This window comes from Cryptotermes secundus, unplaced genomic scaffold (assembly GCF_002891405.2).
Source record: "Cryptotermes secundus unplaced genomic scaffold, Csec_1.0 scaffold900, whole genome shotgun sequence".
Lineage (NCBI taxonomy): Eukaryota > Metazoa > Arthropoda > Insecta > Blattodea > Kalotermitidae > Cryptotermes > Cryptotermes secundus.
Window position 1 is genome coordinate 96798 of NW_019741305.1, and position 21265 is coordinate 118062.

General features: G+C 41.1%; 1 protein-coding gene across 5 annotated transcripts in view; it reads left to right on the top strand.

Annotated features, from left to right (window-relative positions):
* LOC111872722 (TAF5-like RNA polymerase II p300/CBP-associated factor-associated factor 65 kDa subunit 5L) overlaps positions 1-21265 on the top strand; it is a 39692-nt gene that overhangs the window by 4859 nt on the left and 13568 nt on the right. For all 5 annotated transcript variants that reach the window (XM_023866877.2, XM_033754811.1, XM_023866874.2 and 2 more), the window contains exons 4-6: positions 3057-3147; positions 15868-16011; positions 16914-17047. In XM_023866877.2, coding sequence (XP_023722645.1) covers positions 3057-3147; positions 15868-16011; positions 16914-17047 — 369 coding nt within the window. The remainder of the gene's footprint in view (positions 1-3056; positions 3148-15867; positions 16012-16913; positions 17048-21265) is intronic.

A 21265-nucleotide genomic window follows, 5' to 3' on the forward strand; every position in this document is an offset into this window, starting at 1 on the left:
CCGCCGCGTCACTGCTGGTGTGGGGGGGGGGCTCGGCTTTGCGCAACATGTCACAATATAATAACAATGGGCACATGGTATTGTAGTTGGTTGTACTATTCTTCAAGCTGGAAGGTCACAAGTTCGATCCTGATGAGTCCGTTGGATTTTTCACTTGACCTAATCGTTCCCTCTGTACTGTGGCCCTGGGGTCGACTCAGCCTCTGGCAGAAATGAGTACCAGGAATCTTCCTGGGGTTAAAGGGCAGCTGGTATGTAAGGCTTATGTCACTGTCACCTGTGAGCCAGTTGTTTAGAAAATGTGGGAGCCTTGACAGCCTGTTACAGGATAGCTATACCTTTTTATTTATATTTAACCCTTTTGCGCGGTGATTTAAATTCCGCGGCCGTCTCTCCGGCGGTAATATATTCAGCCGGCCATTTAAATTTTGCTCGAAAATGATTTATTCATCATTGTTCTTAAATTATATGAGATAGGAACATGAAACTTTCACTAAAATGATCTTAAATGGTGGTTTTATAACCTTACCTTATAATATGGGCGCCCTGTATCTCGGCCATGGAAGCAGGTTGTTTAGTATTTCAGCAGTGAATGGTACGCCTTGAAGGATGAAACTTTCACTAAAATGATCTTAAATGGTGGTTTTATAACCTTNCAGCCTGTTACAGGATAGCTATACCTTTTTATATATATTTAATGAGTTGAAAATTAAAAGGAAAATTGTTAAATAGAAACTTAATCAGCAGGAGCTAATCTCAGTAACTTAAAAAGTTCTGGTGAGACAGCTACCAGTTGTTTATGTAAAAGAATTATATTGGGCAGTACACTGTATTGCTCCTGTTGAGAGGAAATATTTGTGGCAAAGGTTACCTGTAAAGACAAACTTTGTCAAAAATAGTTAACCTGTCTTTTCTCTCCAAAGACTTTCAATCACAACTTGTCCAACTGAAACTAAAGAGGGATTTGCTTGTCAGGTACGAAACAAACACTGACATCCCCTCTAAATTTCATCAATATCTACTGTTTGAACGTTTCCAGCATGTACTCTATTTTTTCCATGTACACTGTGTAGGCTTCCTTTGTGTTAATGCACAGATAGAAATTTATTTTTGGCAAAGGTATAGACTGCAATACCGATATAAGCATAGGCACCTCTCAGGGCCACTGAGAACCATTGATTGCTGCATAATGTCACAATGGCAAGCTTTAGGTTTTTTAGGGATGGTTACTTTATGATGTCATCTGTAACTGGACTATATAGCATAAAATGGTAAGATGAGAGGTAAATGATAAATTGAATGGTTTTTGACATGCATGTGGCCTAATATGGACTGAGGAAAACCATGAAAGATCTCAGTCAGGATAGTTGGCGTCCTGGTCCAAATTTGAACAGAGCACCCCCTGAATACATTATCAGCATGCCAGCCCATACAGTTGCCTAATGTTTTTGTGTATGGGGAAGTTCTCACATCAGTTGACACCATAACTATAATTACTGTCACGCGTAGAAGGGGAACACCTGATGAATAATTGTTGGTTCTGAATCAGAAGATTTTGATTTATTGGCACTTCGGTTACAGTCTCTCTTAATTACAATCAGCAGAGTGCTATCGTTGATTTACACACTTTCAAGTTCACCATTGCACATGCACTAGAATTCTCAGTTTCCATTAGTTGTCTCCTGGCAAGGGATCTTAAAACAGAAACTGTCAATTGAAATCGCTATGAAATCTTGCTGTCTCTTGTTCAATCACCTAGGACTGCCAGTTCTCCAGAACTGGACCCAATTCTCCAATTCTATCGCCAGCCTATTTCCGGTCTCTCTACTCAGCTAATCTCTTCTCCAAGTCCAAGTCACATTGCGACTGACGGTCAGTCAGTCAGTAAGTCTTGGTGTCAAGCTCCATCTGGGGCTCATGACCAGATATTTATTGGTGTTTGGCATTTACAGTCTTGTTTTTATAGGGCACCCTCTCTGACGAGAGGACGGGTCTGCCTTTTGTATATGCTGCTGGTCTTGCCAGTGCAGTCTTTCACAGGTCTGAGTCCCTTGGGACTTGAGACCATATTTTACTGTCTCAGATTTGAGACTTCCCTTTTCGTTGCCTCTTACAACTCGCAGGGTCACGGTGGAGGTATTTGACCCCGCCTGCACATCAGTTGCAAACACCCGTTCTATAGACACGGCACAGACCATGCAGAAAACACGGCTTCCTCTGTTGTTGCGTGCCGCCTCTGTTGGGTTTACCATGTGATCACCATCCAGCTAGCTCATTGGTGCGCTGACTGCTGCCTAGCAACAAGCTATAACATTCATCCACTGAAAACACAGCTCCCATTGTTGCATGTTGGAACATGTTTACAGAGTCATTGCCTAGCAATGCGTTGATGAAATCCATTACATAATCTTTGCAATACTTGTCATCATCCCAATATCGAAGTGTACTGTGTCCATCAACACCAAGTTTGAGGAAGCAGAATTTGAAGTTAAGGGAACAGCTGCATTTTAATGTGACTTACAACAAAACACATTTTGAAATCTTACACTTGCATGTAATGTGAATGTATGGAGCTTGTAGAGATAGTGTAGCACAATACAGAAAATCAGAAATGTGCATCACCTCATTTTTGCCCAAGATTGGAGATGGAACTCTCCAGTACTCAGACAGCAGTATATTCATCAAACATTAATTCACATTTAACAAGTATCTCATTAAAAAGAATGTTAGTGAAACTTAAATCTGTTGTTAATATTTAATGAAGAGGGGCTTGGGGACTCAGAATCATATCACTTTTTTTTTTTTTTTTGGACTTAGGAGAAACGTCTGCTTAAAGCTTAAAACACACATAATATAGTAAGGTGCCAACAGACCTGCATGCTGCTACTGTGACACTAATGATTTGGGACTGACAGTGATTAGATATGGTAAGATAGCCCAAGGAGAAGGTATTCTTCCAGAATCTGGGAAGTTCTTATGTCTGAATTGCTGCGGCATGTGAAGTGTGTGGAGATGTCACATGTATGGGGTTTAGTTAGCTTTGCCTGCTGTTTCAGGTCATGCAAGTACCGTTTACACTTGTCCCCATCATCCATGGCTGCTCTGCAGAAGTACCTCGCTCAGCATGGGCATGTGGTTATCCTTCAGGTTTGTGAAGCTGTTTCTGTATTTCTTAAGTGGAAGAGAGACTTATACAGCCACATAAGTGATTGAAAAACTTTTATTTTTGCTGTTAGAGGCTTAAGTCCTTTGGCAAGGAAATTGTATGCTATATCATTTACCACTCAGCATGAAATGGGTAAGCACTACATGCTACACAGTTGCTGCTTGCTGCAGTGGAGTGCTGTGCACTGCCCACATATGCCTACTCCTCCTGTGTGATTGTCTTATGAGTGATATTTGAAGCACATGAATTCTGCTTGCATATTTTTCTAGATGAATGCTGAGGCTGTTATTTGGCATGTCAACTGGATTTATCAATTTTTCTTTGAGTAAATAATCTTGGAAATGTCTTATAAATTAACATGTAGTAGACATTTCATTCTATTTTAAATTCCATAGATCCTTTGAGGTCATGCATGCCATAGGATATAGAACATGTCAAAATACATAAACACATACATAAAAAACAATGGACCCATCAACATGCAATACAGTCACAGTACAAAATTTGTACATAAAATATTGAAATATGATCAAATTTATGCAGATATATGATTATCGTTGTCACAATCATAAATTAATACAAAAGACATATTCACAGTATAGAAGTTTGATGCAATTACACCCAACTCTCGATTATCCGGGATAATGGTGGGGATGGAAATCACGATTAATCGAAAACCCAGTTAAGACAAATTTTATTAAAAGCAGTACTGTAATACTGTACCTTCATAATACTATAGGCCTACCTGTATTTAAATTTACTCAACCTCATTTTTATTTCATCTCATGGCCTATTTAATACTTTTTTTTACATTACACTGAAGTATGAATTAGTTATTTCAATCACAGTGTTCAACAACATCCAACACTTTTTACGACTATTCACACTTAACACTTAAAAAAATTTAATATTGTCGTTTGCTTTTTCATGGCATTTTCCTTTTTACGGATATCCATATGGAGATTATGTAATATTAGCTTGTCACTTAAAAAACTGTTCTCTTCACTCTCAAGATAGTCTAGTAAGGATTCCAAATGATTAAGAGCAGCACCATGTGATATTTTCTTACTAGCAGCAGCGTCCACATCTTCCTCATTCTCACTTTCTTCCCGCTCTTCTGACTGCAGCCCCACTGACCTTACGATTTCGTCACTTCTTAACATTTCGAAGCCCGGTTCACACGAGTTTTTATTCAATACTTATCACAACACGCTTCCTTTTACACCCTGACATTTTGCTAATGCACTTGAAGATCGATACAAAGAGACTAACTGGGGTGGTGTATCTGTCCTTGAAACTTTCCACAAATTTTTGCATTCTCTCACCCTTACCCTAGAACATTGTGTTAGCATAACGGGACCAAAAAGTGCAGAGCTCGGTTCACACTAGTGCGAAAATAGTGTTACAACTCACTATGTGAAACAAAAGTGAATGAATATTAAACAACATATAAGCCTCAAAAAAGCCCCAGTTAAGCCGCAAACCAGTTTATCCGCCCCCGGATAATCGAGAGTTGAGTGTATCTCTATCACATAACTACAAATACTTAATTTAACAGTCCAAATATAATACATTTTATCAGGATTTAAAAATTAGAATATATAATAAAAATTCAGTATATACTATCACTCATTTCATAGCAAGAACCTTAAAATTTGAAAACTATTAATTAACATACTCCTCTACAGGATAAAAAGAAATGAGCTGTAAGTAAAGCATTCATGACCATCTTAATTGTTTACTGTCATGTGTTATTTAAAACAGATGGTCTATTACAATATCATACTTCCATAAAATTTATACCCTCAACCTTTAAGAGCCTAGCGACGCCGTATGCAGACCTTTAAAGTGTAGCCGAGTGGCTGTGCGACACCGTATGGATATGCACAGTCCACGCGTGCGCACAGTATTTTAAAATCAAATTTTAAGATAGAAATTCTTGTTCTACAAGGCTCGTCCACAAAGTAAGTTTCCCTGGGGCCGTTTACAGAAACAAAACACAATTTCATGGAAATATTTATTGCAACAGATACAGCAAGTGTTCAGCTTTTTTTCAACATAATCGCCACCAGAACTGAGACATTTGTCATACCCTGGGACCAACTTTTGAATACCTGTGTCATAGAAGTCTGCCACCTGGGATTGGAACCACTGTGTGACAGCCATCTCTGCCTCTCTGTCATTCTCAAAACGCTGACGCTCACCGGACAGGAATTTCTTGAGGTGTGGGAAAAGATGGAAATCACTGGCAGTGAGGTCCAGGCTGTAGGGTGGAAGATTAAACACCTCCAAACTGAACTCCTGCAGGAGACTTGCTGTCTGTCGAGCCGTGTGCGGCCTAGCGTTATCATGCAGGAAGACAATACCGGCACTAAGCATCCCGCGCCGCTTGTTCTGAATGGCCTGTCACAATTTCTGCAGTGTTTCACAGTAACGCTCAGCATTCACCATCTCACCTCTGGTCAGGAAGTCGACATTCTGTCCCAGAATACCATGCACATCACTTTCCACACTGATCCACCTGCATATTGCAGGCTCTCTGCCATGCTTCTCAGTGGCCTGTATGATTATATGAAATGAGGTTCTATCAAAAGCTCCCTCTATGTCAAAGAATGCTCCTAAGGCAATATCCTTGTGTTCAATCGTACTTTCTATGCGCGTTACCACATTGTCTACTGCACTTTCGGTAGATTTACCTGTTTGGTAGGCATGCTGGTTTCGGTGTTGAGGATGTGTCCTCAACGCCCCATCCCTGATATGCCTATCCACTATTTTCTCCATCATTTTCAACAGGAAAGACGGCAGGCTGATAGGACGATAAGCCTCAGCCCTTGGTGTAATCTAGTTTCCCGGGCTTTGGGATAAATGTCACCTTAACTTGCCTCCAGGCCATGGGGATAAAACCATATACCATGCAGGCTCTATACTCATATATGTGGCACAGGTGTGGAACTAAGAGTTCTGCCCCTTGCTGCAGAAGTGCCAGTACAGTTCCATCTGTTCTCGCTGACTTAAATGGTCTAAAGGTATTCAGTGCCCATCTGATTTTTGATTGGTTAATTATGACTTTGGCCAGGTTCCAGTCTGCCCTGTTTGTCTTGCTTTGGCAAGTGCCCAGGTTTTGCTGACCCTGTCCATCGTCCAAATTATCAATCAATTTTGAATCAGGAAAGTGAACCCTGAATAATTCATTCAGTGAGTCTCTTCCTGTTTGAGTATACTGCCCATTAGGCAGCTTAATTGTGCTGACCTTGTTTGTCGCCTGTTTTGCCATGATTCTCATGAGTCTGGCACTGCCTGGTACATCATTGATCTTCTAGCAGTGCCTCCTCAAGGTGGATTGCTTGACATTCCTTATTTCTTTGTTGTAACAGGTAAGGGCTTCCCTGTAGGTGTCCCACTGCCCTGTTCTTTTAGCTATATTAAACATCCGTCTCATTTTAATTCTAAGCCCACTCAGCGGTTTAGTCCACCAGGGCACTCTCCTTGGTTCGCAAGTGGTCCAAGCCGGACAATTTCAGTTAAAGGACAAGATAATAGCCCGTTGCAACTGGTCAGTGGACCGATCACCATCCTTTATTGTGCATATATTTTGCGAGATGGTCTCCAGATTTACCTTTAGGTCGTCTTTGTAAGACTCCCAATATATCTGTGATCTGATAGGGATGGCTCATCAGATACATGCCAATTACTGATCAGGTTTCCTATTTTATTGGTCCCTAGGGTAAAGACAGATACTTAAAGGCATTGTTGGCTCAAGCAGTAACACTTGTGGCTTGTATTCAAGAGGTTCTTGGTTCATTTCTCAACCCAGCACACCAACTTTATTGAGTTTTTTCATGGTTTCGCTCGGCTTACGTCTTTCCCTCCAGCCACATGCCATGGCAGTACTTCAAATCAGGCCAAGACTTCCACATCCTTCCCAATTAATTATTCACTATTGTCCATTCAGTTAACAGTTCATAGTGTGAGATGCTGATACCTTTATTAAATACACTACAGATGAATGTAGTCAAGTAGTTTATTACCGTATTTACGCATGTATAGGCCGCGTGCGTGTATAGGCTGCAGTACAATTTTCAGACAAATTATAGAAAAAATAATTTTCTTGGAATATTATTTCAGGAGTGGAAATTATTCCGAGATTTGGCAACATTTAACATTCCTAAGTTCGCAACTAGCGAAAATAACGGTACCACTTGGAACAAAGACATTGCGGGGGAAAGTTATAACCTTTTCGCCTTTACTTGACTTGCCTGGTTAGTTCTGAGTGAAACATGGGTCAAGTAAGAGCCGGTTATACGTCTAAATTTAAACTTCAAGTGGTGCGTTACGCACAAGAACACGGAAATTGAGCAGCAAGGAGAAAATTCGACGTTGACGAAAAAATGTGCGAAGAGGGATACTAACGAAAGATGCCCTTGAAAAAACGTCACAAAATCGACAATCTTTCTGCGGAAAGAAAGCTAAATTTCCAGAACTTGAAAATAAACTTTTGCGATACGTGTGTAATACACGGGCGGATGGATTTTCAGTGTCTGTGGAAATGATTCAATTTGAAGGCCTCAAAATAGCGGACAGAATGAAAATTCCTCGTAATGAATTTAAGGGAAGTTATGGATGGGCAAGGCGCTTTATGGCCCGACATGATCTTGTAATTCGGCGACGGACGTCAATAGCGCAGCGCCTTCCCGACACATACCAGGAGAAACTGCTTGCATTTCAAAAACATGTCCTGAAATTAAGAAAGACGCACAACTACACCATGGGAGCTATTGGAAATGTTGATGAAACTCCTGTGTTCTTTGAAATGCCGGGTGAAAGTACAGTGAACAAAGCAGGCGAAAAAACAGTGCATGTGCGGACTGCAGGAGCAGAAAAGCAGCGGTGTACCGTAATGCTTGGTATCACTGCTGATGGAAACAAACTACCACCATTTGTAATCTTCAAACGCAAAACATTGCCGAAAGAAAAGCTTCCACCGGGAATTTTGGTGAGAGTTCAAGAAAAAGGATGGATGACAGAAGAGCTCTATCTGGATTGGTTGAAATCAGTGTGGTTTCGGCGCCCAGGCGCACTTTTACGTCAGCGGTCAATGTTAGTGGTTGACAGTTTTCGAAGCCATTTAACTGAAAATGTGAAAGTGAAGATGAGGCAGGAGAAAAGTGATATGGTTGTGATACCAGGGGGGATGACTGGCATGTTACAACCACTTGACGTGTCAATAAACCGTCCTTTCAAGTCTCATTTGCGGCGCTTTTACCGGGACTGGAGATGCGGTTCCACGGAGATGACGCCGACTGGACGATTGAAGAAACCTTCATTAAGTCAAATGTGTGAGTGGATTGTGGCTTCATGGAACACCATACCAGAAGAAATGGTTTCCAAAAGTTTTAAAGTCACATCCATTTCCAACGCAATGGACGGGACTGAAGATGACGCTGTATGGCTGACATCACCTGACAGCGAAACTTCGAGCGAGAGCGACATCGACAGTAACGAGTCAAGTGATGAACAGTAATATGGTTCAATTACCGTGGACCAACTTCAGAAAGTGTCGCATAATTTATTCATGCGATGCAAAGCATGTTTGCAGGCAGAAGGGGGTCACTTTCAGCACCTGTTATAAAGCACGGTAAGTTTGTGTTATCTTTTTACAGTATTCTTATTAATGTGTGCATGTACAGAAACTGATGTAAGGGTATCAGCGACACGACTGCACTCTCTCTAGCGGGGAGGGGCACAGTAGTCACGGAGAAACGTTCCATCCGCTCTACGCTGCTGCCCCGGTTTCCTCGATCTTTGAACACCCTGTATTACTAATTATGAATATAATTTTTTTTTAAATGATGTGTGATTTCGAATATAAGCCGCACCCCAGTTTTCCTCTTGAATTTTTGGCAAAAAATGTGCAGCCTATACATGCGTAAATACGGTATTTAACATGTTTTTGGTTTTATTAGGATGGTAACTCACTTCTATGAAGGGTTGTATCTCATCAGATTTCATTACAATCTGAGAGGGTCAGGTTGTCGCCCGTGGTATGTAATTAACTCAAGTAATCTTCAGATCCCATTGTTATCCAATTGTCTGCAAGTATTAAACAGGTTATTGGTACTGTATTTCTTTAGTAGTTACTTCTTCAAGGCATTTTGAGTGTTGAGTGAACAGTGTTTCCCAGTTGCTTACTTTATTGTTGCTGAGTTAATTTTAATTCCTATGCTTTGTATATGTGTCATGGTGTCTGAATATTGTGGCATGTCTGCTGAAAGCCAGAATCATGAAGTTAACAGAGACAGCTGCTGCTAGAGAGTGGCTCTGCAGGCATGCCTGTTGCTAGGTGACAGCTTCATTACACACAGCAATGGAGTAACTGGGAAGCAGTGTCCTCTACGCTGTCTGTGCAATAGCTATTTGATGCAACGACAGAAGAACTGCTGGGAGAGGTGTTTCCTATGCAGTCTGTGCAAAGGCTACATAAGGATTCGACAGAGCGTTGTGAGTTAGTTCGGCAGATGGAAGCCAGTTAATTCATCTTGGGAACTGCAGCTGGAAGGTGCCGGCCAGCGAGGACAGGAGTGATTGGACACAGAAGTTGAGGACACTACACTGTTAGAAGCTGCTGCCAAGCAGCACAGTATAGACCGTGACTGAGAGCACTAGTCTGTGTGTTGTAATGAGTTGTGAAGTGTAGCCGCAAGTTGTGTGGTAAAATGTGTAATAAATCTGATGCCAGCTAGACCCTGTCTATTGTCATTTATACGTATGTGTGACGATATAAACTTATCTGTGAGGATCTGTGGAAAGCATGTCTCTTCTGTTATTTCTGCAACTTATTTCAAGTAAACCCATAGTAAATATATGGAATATAGATCTTGTATCTCCCAATACCCATGCTGTAATGTCCCCCTGCTGCAGTTGACCATGTGATAAGCTATCAGTTATCAATTTCTCTTGTTTCATGTGTTAGATGCACAGTGGAGCAGTAGGTGTTCATCCATGATACCTGTATGAGAAGTGGTTCTGCAGGAAATGTAAGAAGGGGATTTTTGTATAAATTTCAGAATGTTACATTTCAGAGAATTGTAAATGAATTAAGATTGACAGGGCCATTACTGGGCAAAGGATCAAAATTTAAATGAATGCTCATGAAAAGGAAATGGGATGAAATTGGAGCTGGGCCTCAATGTATTCCTCTAAAATCTCTCAGACATTTTGCACAGGAAACCAGTGTTTTGGAATCTGCCTCTGCATTCACATAAGAAAGTAGACAAAAGGACTTATCTACTCAGCTCATTCCTATACCTGGAAATTGTTTGAGCTGAGTTTGGAGAATGTACAGTGAGGATGCAAGAAGTTTTCTGTGGCATATAAATTGTAAAAATTATGGCTAGCTACAAGGTTGTTAATTCCAAAAGAGTATGTGGTAAGAGGGGTCAGTATAGACTGAAAAGTATGTTTCAGAATCCATAGCAGTTTATTCGTCATGTGCCTAAGATTTGTGCAGTGTGCATACATCCTCACTGTCTTTATTCTGCCAAGCTGTGCCATATCACCTGTCAATTTGCATCTGATGTACCATTCTGTGGGCTCTGGGATGTACATATCACAGACTTAGGTGTCTTTATAGCAATTAAAATGTTTTTATCAGCTGCAGCCATTAGCACTATTTAGATTTATATTTAGAAGTTCTTCTGTGATGTAGACATGATGTAAAGTTTTACATTGTGAGTTGGTGCATATTTGATCACATGAGTTATAACACAATGGTTATGTCATGCAGTTGCCAGAATTCACTTTTATTATGATCACAGTGAGTGTTTTGTTGGTGCAATATTTCATTTTTAAGATGTGACGTTCTTGTGGCTATGACTATGAAGATTGCTGTCTTGTGGGATATGTCATGCACTTTGTAGATTGGTACCAACATTTAGGGGGACCGTGGCTGCGCCATAGCTCAAGTGGTTAGTCACTGGCTTCCCACCACATCGACCCGGGTTCAATCCCGGGTCTGGTCAAGTGGGATTTGTGGCGGACAAAGTGGCGCTGGGGCAGGTTTTCTCTGAGTGCTTCGGTTTCCCCTGCCAAAAACACAATAGACCACTGTAGGTCGCGGTGCAAGTGCCGAGAAGGCCTACCCCTCATACATCATTCATTCCCTTGCCAATCTTCATTCCACCAATTGCTTCACAATCACCCCCCCCCTCGCCTATCACCTGTGGCTGGTGCAATAGGCCAGAAGTGGCTGCAGTACAAGGGACTTAGTCCCACCCCATTAGCAATAAAAAGAAATAGGGGGACTGTGATGCCTTAGTCTCCTTTCCTGTAGTTGGAAGTAGCACATTCCTTCAAAATATCACATCCTAGAAGGCAAGATTCATCAGCATTTTCTATGTTTATAAATGTATTCAGTCCTGAAGTTGGAGGCAGGACTTTCTCCAAAGTTCTGGAACATTGAGTAGGATGTAAGATTTTGTATGAGTCATAAGACATCTGGCAACTTCAGGGCTGTTTCAGATATGGAGAAGGTGATATAAATTGTGAGATATAATTGTTGTTTGACTGTTCAGAAGGTAGCTGAATAGGCAGATTGAGATGGATGTTGATTTTAAGATATAACGCTGTGTAGTCTCACAGATGTTCTAATGTTTTGTTATCTTGTGGCAGAACAAGCAGCACTAGTGCCTGATTGTTCTACTTGCTTTTGACGTAACGACACTGCAAGTTAGTGACTTTAGGAGGGGTCAAAGGATACCAGTACTCTCCTCTGGGTTATGACCCAATGTATTCTGGTTGAAGTTTATTGGCATTTTGGAGGAACATAATGCTTCCATCTACAGGGTCAAAAAGTAAGTCAACCAAGTAAGCAGACCTGAAGCTGGAAGTAGTGTGCCCCTCCAGAATGTCAGTAAACACCCCCAGAAGATAGTACTCTTTGTCACTGCTATGAGAACCTCAAATGCGGATTTCTTGTCCTTTGAAATCAGTCTTTTTATACACGTACATTTTGTTTCTGTACTCTGAAAAATGATTTTGCTGTCTGATTCAGCTGGAGTTTGAACACATGTTAATATATTGTGACATATTTGCGCTATGCAGGACACCCCCCCCCCTTCCCCGCGGTGACATAACAGCATCGGAGCACTGCTGCTGCTATGGTAACAGGCCAGTCAACACTCCGCCCCCCCCACCCCGTGGTGACGTAACAGCACTTCCCACTGTGATGTAACAGGGGACACTGCTGTAACACGAGGCAAGAGGGAACGATATAAAAAGCTGGCTCTGCAGGATGTGAGGAGAGTGTGTGATCAGGAGTGACACAGTGTGGATCGTGAAGTTGCTGAGTGCAGCAGAAATCTAGCTGTCGCCAAGAGCAATGGATGTATTTGTGATACTGCTGATAACAGTAATTGTAATTGTGAGTGTTCAATAAATTCACTAGATCCAAGACCGCATAAAGTTATTTGTCGCGTGACCTGCCCAACATGTGACAATTTTAAGAAAATTGATTAGGATGAAAAATTAACCTCTCTGTTTTAATGAATAAATGGCTCAGTGGGTATAGCAGTGAAGTTACAGGCTGGACAGCTGAAAAGTTGGGGTTCCATTTTCAACAGGCGCAAGACATTATCTCTTCTTCATAGTAAGATACAAAACATACAAGAATGTACCATCTACACAGCAGCACTCTGTATTTTATAAACAAATAAGACACTACTGTATCAATATTTGTTTTATTAAGGCTTTTACGGACGTGACATATTTCAGCCCCTATATCAGGCCATCATCAGGCATACAGTGTTCGGCTTCAAGATGCTGAACTGCATCCAGTTACCATTCAGTTTACTAAATAAGGATCCTTATTGTGTTTTTTGGATTTAATTCAAATTTATGTCTCATTCGAGACACACAACAGGATGCAAACTATTAAGATTGTAATTGCTTCTTCATAGTGTCCATGTTGGCTCTGGGGTGCATTTAGCCTCCTATACAAGGTGCCACGAAATAATATCTGGACTCACCGCAAGATGACACCACTGCTCCTAGACTAGAGTCACTGTCATTTCCTACTGGAATAGTGTAGCATGTGTGATTGTTGAGTAATGTCTTGTTAACTACAAGTATGTGTTGTTCCACCTGTGGTTTTTGCATACCCAGAAGTGGCAGACTCAAAATAACAGCATGTCTATATAAAATTTTGCTTTAAAAGGGGGGAAAATGCTACATAAACTTTTGAATGTTGGAAGTATGTTTTGGAGATCAGACAGTGAGAAGAATATGAAGGACACAGGTTTTGAAGTGGTTTTCCTAGTTCGTAAGCTGTGTGACCTCTGTTGAATATTCCAGATGCTTCCCTGAAGTTGATAACATATTGGGAATTTCATTTGTATCAGTTCAGAGCATTTTGAAAGACAATCTGAATTTGTGCTCTACCTGCTGAGTGAGAAGTAGAAGGCGAATTGTATCGCCATGTGCTGTGACCTTCAAGGGAGGCCTGAAAGAGGGCCAGAATACCTTTCAGAGATAGTTATAGATGGTGAGACTTGGGTTCACGTGTGCAGGTGCAAGTACAACCCAGAAATGAAGCAACAGTCGCCTCAGTGGAAGAACCCATTATCTCCACCACAGAAAAAAAAAAAAAGACAAGTATGCTGAAATCTGCTTTTTTCAACATTCAATAAGTCTTCATTATGAACTGTTCAACAAGCACGAACTATAAACCATCCTGACAGCATTGACACATTTTGGTGTCTGAAAAAAATGTGCAGCGAAATTACTTGAAAATTAGCATTCAGGACAACGGTTTCTTCACAATGGTGCTCACTCTGCTTTGTCTGTTTGTGAAATTCTGGCTAAAAACAATGTTATTGTCATTTCACACCCTCCCTGCTCACCACATTCAGCACGGTGTGACTTTTTTTTACCCAAAACTCAAGATGTCATTAATAGGAAGGCGATTTAATGATGCCACCATGATTTGATCAGAATTGCAGGAAACACTTGCCAAATTTGAAACAGTTGACATAGGAAATGCTTCGCACAGTGATGTGTTTGTTATGCTCGCTGTATAAAGTCCCAAGGATACTGTGATAGGAAAACATAGATTAGAATGTAAGTGCTTTTGTCATGGAGAAATAAATTCAGTCGCTCACCAGACAATGGACATTAGGTGCTCCTTTGCCCAAGGTAAAGTAGCAGGGGCATGATGCTGTTCATTCATCTACATCTAGTGCTGAGGCTAACAATTGTGGAGCTATATCTCCACTCTCCCATTTGTCTTCATAGCATGGTGCTTAATTAATTAAACCCAGGAATAATTATATTTGTCCCTAAGTATGAATATGTGGTTTTCTGAAATTCTTTTGTATGTCTGTATGCAGTATCTGCCTGAACACTCCAGCACTTGTGTTGTTTTCTTGCTTGGGATTCACTAATAAGTATATCCTTGCACAGGGGACCTACAAATACCCTCTGATATCTTAAAAATGCAAGAGAATCCTGTATATGTATGTTGAAACACAAAATGGAAATTTTCTCTGAAATGATTTTAGCAGTTTATAGATAGCAGAGTCCTGAATAATAGTGTCCCAAACAGCAATAGTATCACAGACATGTTGTACTCAGTCTGTAACTAACTACATGGACCTACTCAGTCTGTAACTAACTACATGGAACTGAGTCCTTGGGAAGCCACCTGTCGCTCAATTACATGAGAACTGTCAACATTTTATGGAACCCGAAGGTTCATTACCGTGTTCACAACAGCTCTCCACTGGTCCCTATCCTGAGCCAGATCAGTCCAGTTCATACCACCCCAACCTGTCTCTCCAAGATCCATTTCAGCATTATCCACCCACCTACATCTTTGTCTTCCTAGTGGTGCCTTTCCCACTAAAGTCCTATATGCATTCCTCTTCATCCCCATGCATGCTACATGTTTTCCCATGTCATCCATCTTGACTTGATCATTTTAATTATATTTGGCAAATAGTAGAAGTTATGAAGCTCATCATTATGCAGTTTTCTCTAAACTTCTATGATTTTATCCATCTTCAGTCAAAATATTCTCCTCAGTACCCTGTTCTCAGACACCCTCAGTCTGTATTCCTCCCTTAATGTCAGAGACCAAGTTCCATGCCTATACAGAACCACAGGCAAAAATGTAGCTTTGTATATTCTGATTCTTATGTTTTTAAATAGCAGACAAGCAGACAGAAGATTCTGGACTGAATAATAGCAAGCATAACCCATATTCAGTCTCCTTTTAATTTCCTCCTGAATAAAATTTTGATTTATTACTATTGTTTCCAAATATTTGAACTGTGCCACATTTTCCAGACATATGTTAGCTATCATTATGTCATGATTTTGCCCTGCATTCTGGTGACAAGACAGCAGCATATATGTAGTTTTCTCTATGTTTACTTCTAGACCAGCTTTCTTACTAGCATTAATTAAAATTCCTATGTTTTTCTTTATGGTCTCTATGTTATCACCCAGTCGATTCAAATCATCAGCATAGAGCAGCAACTGATGTGTCCCATTTATTTTCAGGCCCACCTGGTTTTCCTGGACCTTCCTAAAGGTGTATTCTAAAGCAAAGTTGAAAAGGAGTGGAGATACAGCATCTTCTTGTGTATTCAGTCTACAGCAATGTTTAATGTACAGTGGATATGAGTTTGTATATTGTTTACTTGTAGGTGTTGCAGAATTGGTTTGACTTTGAAATTGGAGGAACCATGAGACTGGAAGATGAGGAGGAGGAGGAGGAAGAGGAGGAAGGGGAAGGAGAAGAAGAAGAGAATTATTGCAGAGACAGTATTGTTACTGGGACCAATGAGAAGGTAAAATTGAACATATCTGATGTTTTGAACAACCAGTGGAGACCCTGTTGTCAACACTGCATTATACAAGGTAATACCAAATGTCAGAGAATTATCCTGAAATAAGGCATTTGCTAATGCAGGTGCTATGACTTTTACAAGTTAGTTGATGATAAAATATATTTTTATAAAGTAAATTACCTTGCATACACCATCATATGTTTTGCCAGTGCATGTATGGAGATTATTTAGTGAAGATGTTTACATGAAAGTGGTCCCCTGAATTGCAACACCATGTAGTTCAGACATAGTTGTTGGGCTGTCTCTGTACTTTATGGCATTACTACCCCCAGAATACCACACTCTTTGCAGTCACTGCCATGAGAATCCCAAATCTAACAAGATGTTTTATCAGTATCGTCCTTTTCAATATTAGGCCTCCTTGTGATTCATGGGTTATCTTACTGAGCCAATCCTGAGCCAGTTTCTCTTACTGGATGCTCTCTGATTCTCCAGAGTCTGAAATCTGTGAATAGCTGATGTACTGTCTCATTGTACTCCCATTTTTTCTCCAGTGTCTGATGAATGCTAAAGATCTGATCAGTAGTTAATCTGTTATGTTGAAACCCACACTGATGTTCCCCAATAATTTCATCTATGTATGGACTTAACCTTGAGAGAAGAATATTTAATAAAATGTTATATGAAGTAGATAGCAGTGATATGCTACTACAGGCAGCAAGGCGTGTGAATTATGCTTTCAATATGACTATGCAAATATTTTACCTTTTTCTTTTGGTTGAATTGTACTAATGAGAGTAAAATGTTTGTGTCATTTTCTCTTACAAATTAGATGAGACAGGAGAACCTGAATCATACACAGGATGTAATTGTACACCTTTACTATTGTTACATTATAACAGGTTGGCTGTAGTCATAAAGCATCAGATTCAGAAGTCGAGTTGCAGGAATTACAGGATGTGATTCAATTGGTGCGGGAAGGACCTCCCTCTCCCTGCCCATTATTGCTGTACACAATAATGAACTCTGATAACAAGTGAGTAGAATGCAGTGCACACATCAGAGTTTAGCAAATAGGTCCTTGTACAAGATTTAAGGTTTTGAGAGCGGTGAAAATTTTTGGTCATGACGCTGTGTAGTGTTGTAAATGGTTTGCAACATTTTGAAGGAACCTGCTGCTTCTATTGTTTAGGGCCGTAAGGACAGAAAGTATGTTCCTAAGAAATATTTTTATGTATTTGAGACACTGTGTGATGCCAAAACCCGGACCACAAGCTGAAATGTCTTTGTCTGAACTTGTGCAAAAGAAATCTTCCACACTGTGTGCAAGATACATGTGTGCTTGTATTTGGTGCATGAGACACATCTTGCAAGACTGCAGTGAGTCAGAATTGGTGGGAAAGGGTAGTGGATCTACACAGGAAGGTATATGCTTATTTGACTAACTAACAAACTCATGGAGCTGAGTCCTTGGGAAGCCAGAAGTCAGTCAATTACATGAGAAGTGCCAACATTTTATGGAACTCAAAGGTTCATTGCCATGTTCGCAAGAGCCTTGCACTGGTCCCTGTCTTAAACTAGATGCATCCAGTCATTGCCATCCCATCATACTCTGTATGATTCATTTCATTATTATCCTCCCATCTATATCTGGGTCTTCATAGTGGTCTTTTTCCTTCTGGCTTTCCCATTAAAATCCTATATGCATTCTGCTTTGGCGCCATGCATGTCTTGCTCATCTAATCCACCTTGGCTTTTTATTTTAATTGTATTTGTTAAGTAGTACAAGTTTTGAAGCTCCCTATTATGCAGTTTTTTCTAAACTTCTATGATTCTGTCCATCTTCAGTCCAAATATTCTCATCACCATCCTGCAGTCAGAGAAATTCTGGGGATAGTTCAGGTACCCAGGGGAAGTGGAACATGCACAATTGGAAGCCACTACCAAGCAACCAGCAGATAATATGTCCCATTTAATTTTAGTTCAACCTAGTTTTCCTGGACCTTCGTAGTGACATATTCTAAAGCAAAGGCAATAAAGCATCTGCTGTTTTCAGACTGCTTTGAATGGGATTAAATATCAGACAAATGTTTACATACACAAACTTTAGTATAAGTTTCACTTAAACACTTTTCAATTAGCTTAAGCTGGAACTATCCTGTTGAGCTCCTGATGTCTGTCATCTGTAATCATGCAGAGCTAAAAATCTCCAATCTATACCTAGCCAAAGTGTGGCCTGGATGAAGGATATGAGGGGAGGATTCCTTCTGCTGTCCATATATCTCGCATGTGTCACTTTCTAGGAGGCCCATAATGTGTGTAGTTGGCATCTCAGTATACAATGGCCAGTTGGCAACCCCATTTCCAGTCTACATTTTTTCTTGTCCAAGGCCGTTCTTCCCTAGACAAGCTATGTGAACATCCTTATGGCCACAGTGAATCCAGAAATTCCGCCATGCTGTGTTGGGCAAGACCATCCAGAGGTCTCTGGGCTTGTCCCATCCTGTCCCATTGTAGGTAGAGTTGCTGAATATCTTCAGGGACTCTTACAATAGTCCTTTTTTATAATTGCTGCCCCCACCCCACAGAGGCCCACATGTTGGGGGATGTCACCTCATATCCCAAGGGCACCACCACCCTTAGTCCGCTAGTCCAGCCCTCTGTTTCTAGGGATGACCACTTTGAGGTAGCTGGGGTGACTTGGTCCCCATAGCAGAGATGAAAGAAGTATAGTTTACTCTATATATGGAGTCACTTCATAGCCTGCACAAAGTTACTACTGGAATGTACTGGACATGGGTTGTATCTGGTAGGTCCTGTAGAAGATGAGATGTGATAAACTTTATAATGTTTTATGCTATCTGTTTTAACAGTCCCTACTTGTTCTTGCTCTGAGAAGTATGAATTGTTTTCCTTATATTCTGCCGGACGCACTCAGCTGATATGTATATAAAGCAGGAATAGAGATGTGTACGGTATTCATGTCAGCTTTTCTGTAACTGGACAAGTAGGAATACTGAATTTCTTCATTTCTTTAAGTTAAGTGTTCATAAAATTGTGCAATCTAAAATAAAAATTGAAGTGGCCTGACAGTTTGTCATAAAATTCTCCAGCTCATTGTAAGGTCTCTCATGCATACAGACAGATTAGCCAGGCAGACAGAGGTTCGCAGATAAGCCAGGAACTGGATAATCTATGCCCAAATAACCTGAAGTTTACTGCAGTTGCATCAGCAGATCCCAAGCCAAGAGAGTTAAACTATATATGAATATATTGTCGTGTGTTGGGGTGACTATGGAATGGGGTTTTGGATTGGGTGATTAGTAGGGACCAGATTTTAATGCAAATGCATATTTCATTCTTGCTACCAGGAAGTATGCTCATTTAGATATATGTATGAATTACTCCATTTCTTAAATTTTGGACATGGTTTGATGGTGTATATAAATGCATATTTTGTCTGTTTTATGAATAAGCATCATATTTTCAAAGATCTATATTTATACTGCATATTTCCTTTTTGAAAAGTTTATCATATATATTGTGATGTGTTGCGCAATGGTAATAGGCAGGTCAACATCCTCCCTCCCCTCCTACCCCCCGCCAGCGGTGATGCACCGAGCGGAGCCGAAGTTAGCCGAGTCCCAGCATCCTGGTAGGTATGCAACACGAGTCAACAGCGGTGACGTCATCAAGGGAAACCGCAGTTGCTAGGCAGCAGTAAACAACTCCGGACAGTGTTGCTAGCAACACGGCGCCAGGCAACAAGGGTGCCTATTACGTAGCCGTGTTCTGTGTTGTCCGGATCAAGGCTACATAAGGAGCAGCAAAGTCTATTCACAGTTCTCAGTTCCGAGCAAGCCTACGAGTTCTCAAGGCATCAGTTACGAGTTAACAAGCAACCAGTCAGTTGTATTCTGGCATCTGCAGTGTAGTATTTGTGATACTGCCGATGGCAGTAGTTGTCAGATTGTAATCTGGGTGATTGTAAGTGCAAATGTGAAATAAAATTCGCTATATTCAATATGGCGTGAAGTTATTTGTCGCGTTATACACCCAATACGTGACAAACTGGTGTCAGAAGTGGGATACGAACTTATACACGCGAAAAGAACATGGAGATACAGCGAATAATCGAAATGCTGGCGAAGGCAGAGGCCGATAGAAAAATCGAGAAGGAAGAAAGGAAGGCGGAGAAGGAAGAAATGCTGAACGAGATTAGGGCAAACGAAGTGAAAGCAGATGCCAATCGGAAAAAAGACAGAGAAGATTTCCTGACAAAATTAGACGTCAACCAAAAACAAATCGACGTCATGCTGACAAAATTAGACGCCGACTTCAATGCCTGGCAGGAAGAGACGACAGCCTGCCAGGATGCAACAGAAAAATCCAAGAGGAAGAGCGGTTGTAGTTAACCGACAGTCGATTCCTAACGAAGACAATGAGACATTGGCCTGCCGAGCAAGAAAGGCACAACAAGAAGAGGTCCCCAAAATAATACCGGTTGGAGAGACGATAGCCTGCCAAGAGATGGAGGCACATCTAGAAGAAGAAAAGCCGGCCCCAGTGGACATGAAACCTGAGGCGGCAGAATTACAAGAGGTACCCATAGAAGACACCGAAGTAATACCGGTCAGAGAACCGAAGAAGAAGAAGAAGAAGAAGAAGAAGAAAAGGCTTAGGGACCGAAACAAGCGACAAAAGAAAGTTTCGACATGGAAAAATTGCGGACCCCAGAACAAATTGGCCGTCGTTCGCAGGAAGGTGTTCCGCCATGCAACAGTGGCATGGCATCGAAGGAAAATTGTCAGAAAAACTTGGACCCGAGGAGACTATGAATCCCGGATGAAGCTGGCTGCCACCTGCAGGAAGACATCCTGTCGCATGACAGTAGCACGATGTTGGAGAAATGCCTTCAAGAAGGAAACTCCCCAGGGAACCTTCGGATGCCAGACGGAAAAGGTGACAACCAAGGACGTCATCGGAGGGTGTAGATCAGGACAGCGATCGCACCTAGAAGGGAGAATTTGTAAGAAGACCATCTATGAGATTGTCAGCGTGAAGATCGCGAAGGGAATGGTCGGATCTTCTGTCAGCCTACGGCAACACAAGGATTGGAACTTATGGAGGGGTAGACCCCCTCCAAAACGGAAAAGGAAACTCCAGTAAGAGGAGGACCCGGTAAGGTAAAAGAACGGGCCTCCCAAAAAAGTTTGAAGGGGGACAGAAGAGTGGGATACAACTAGATCATCTG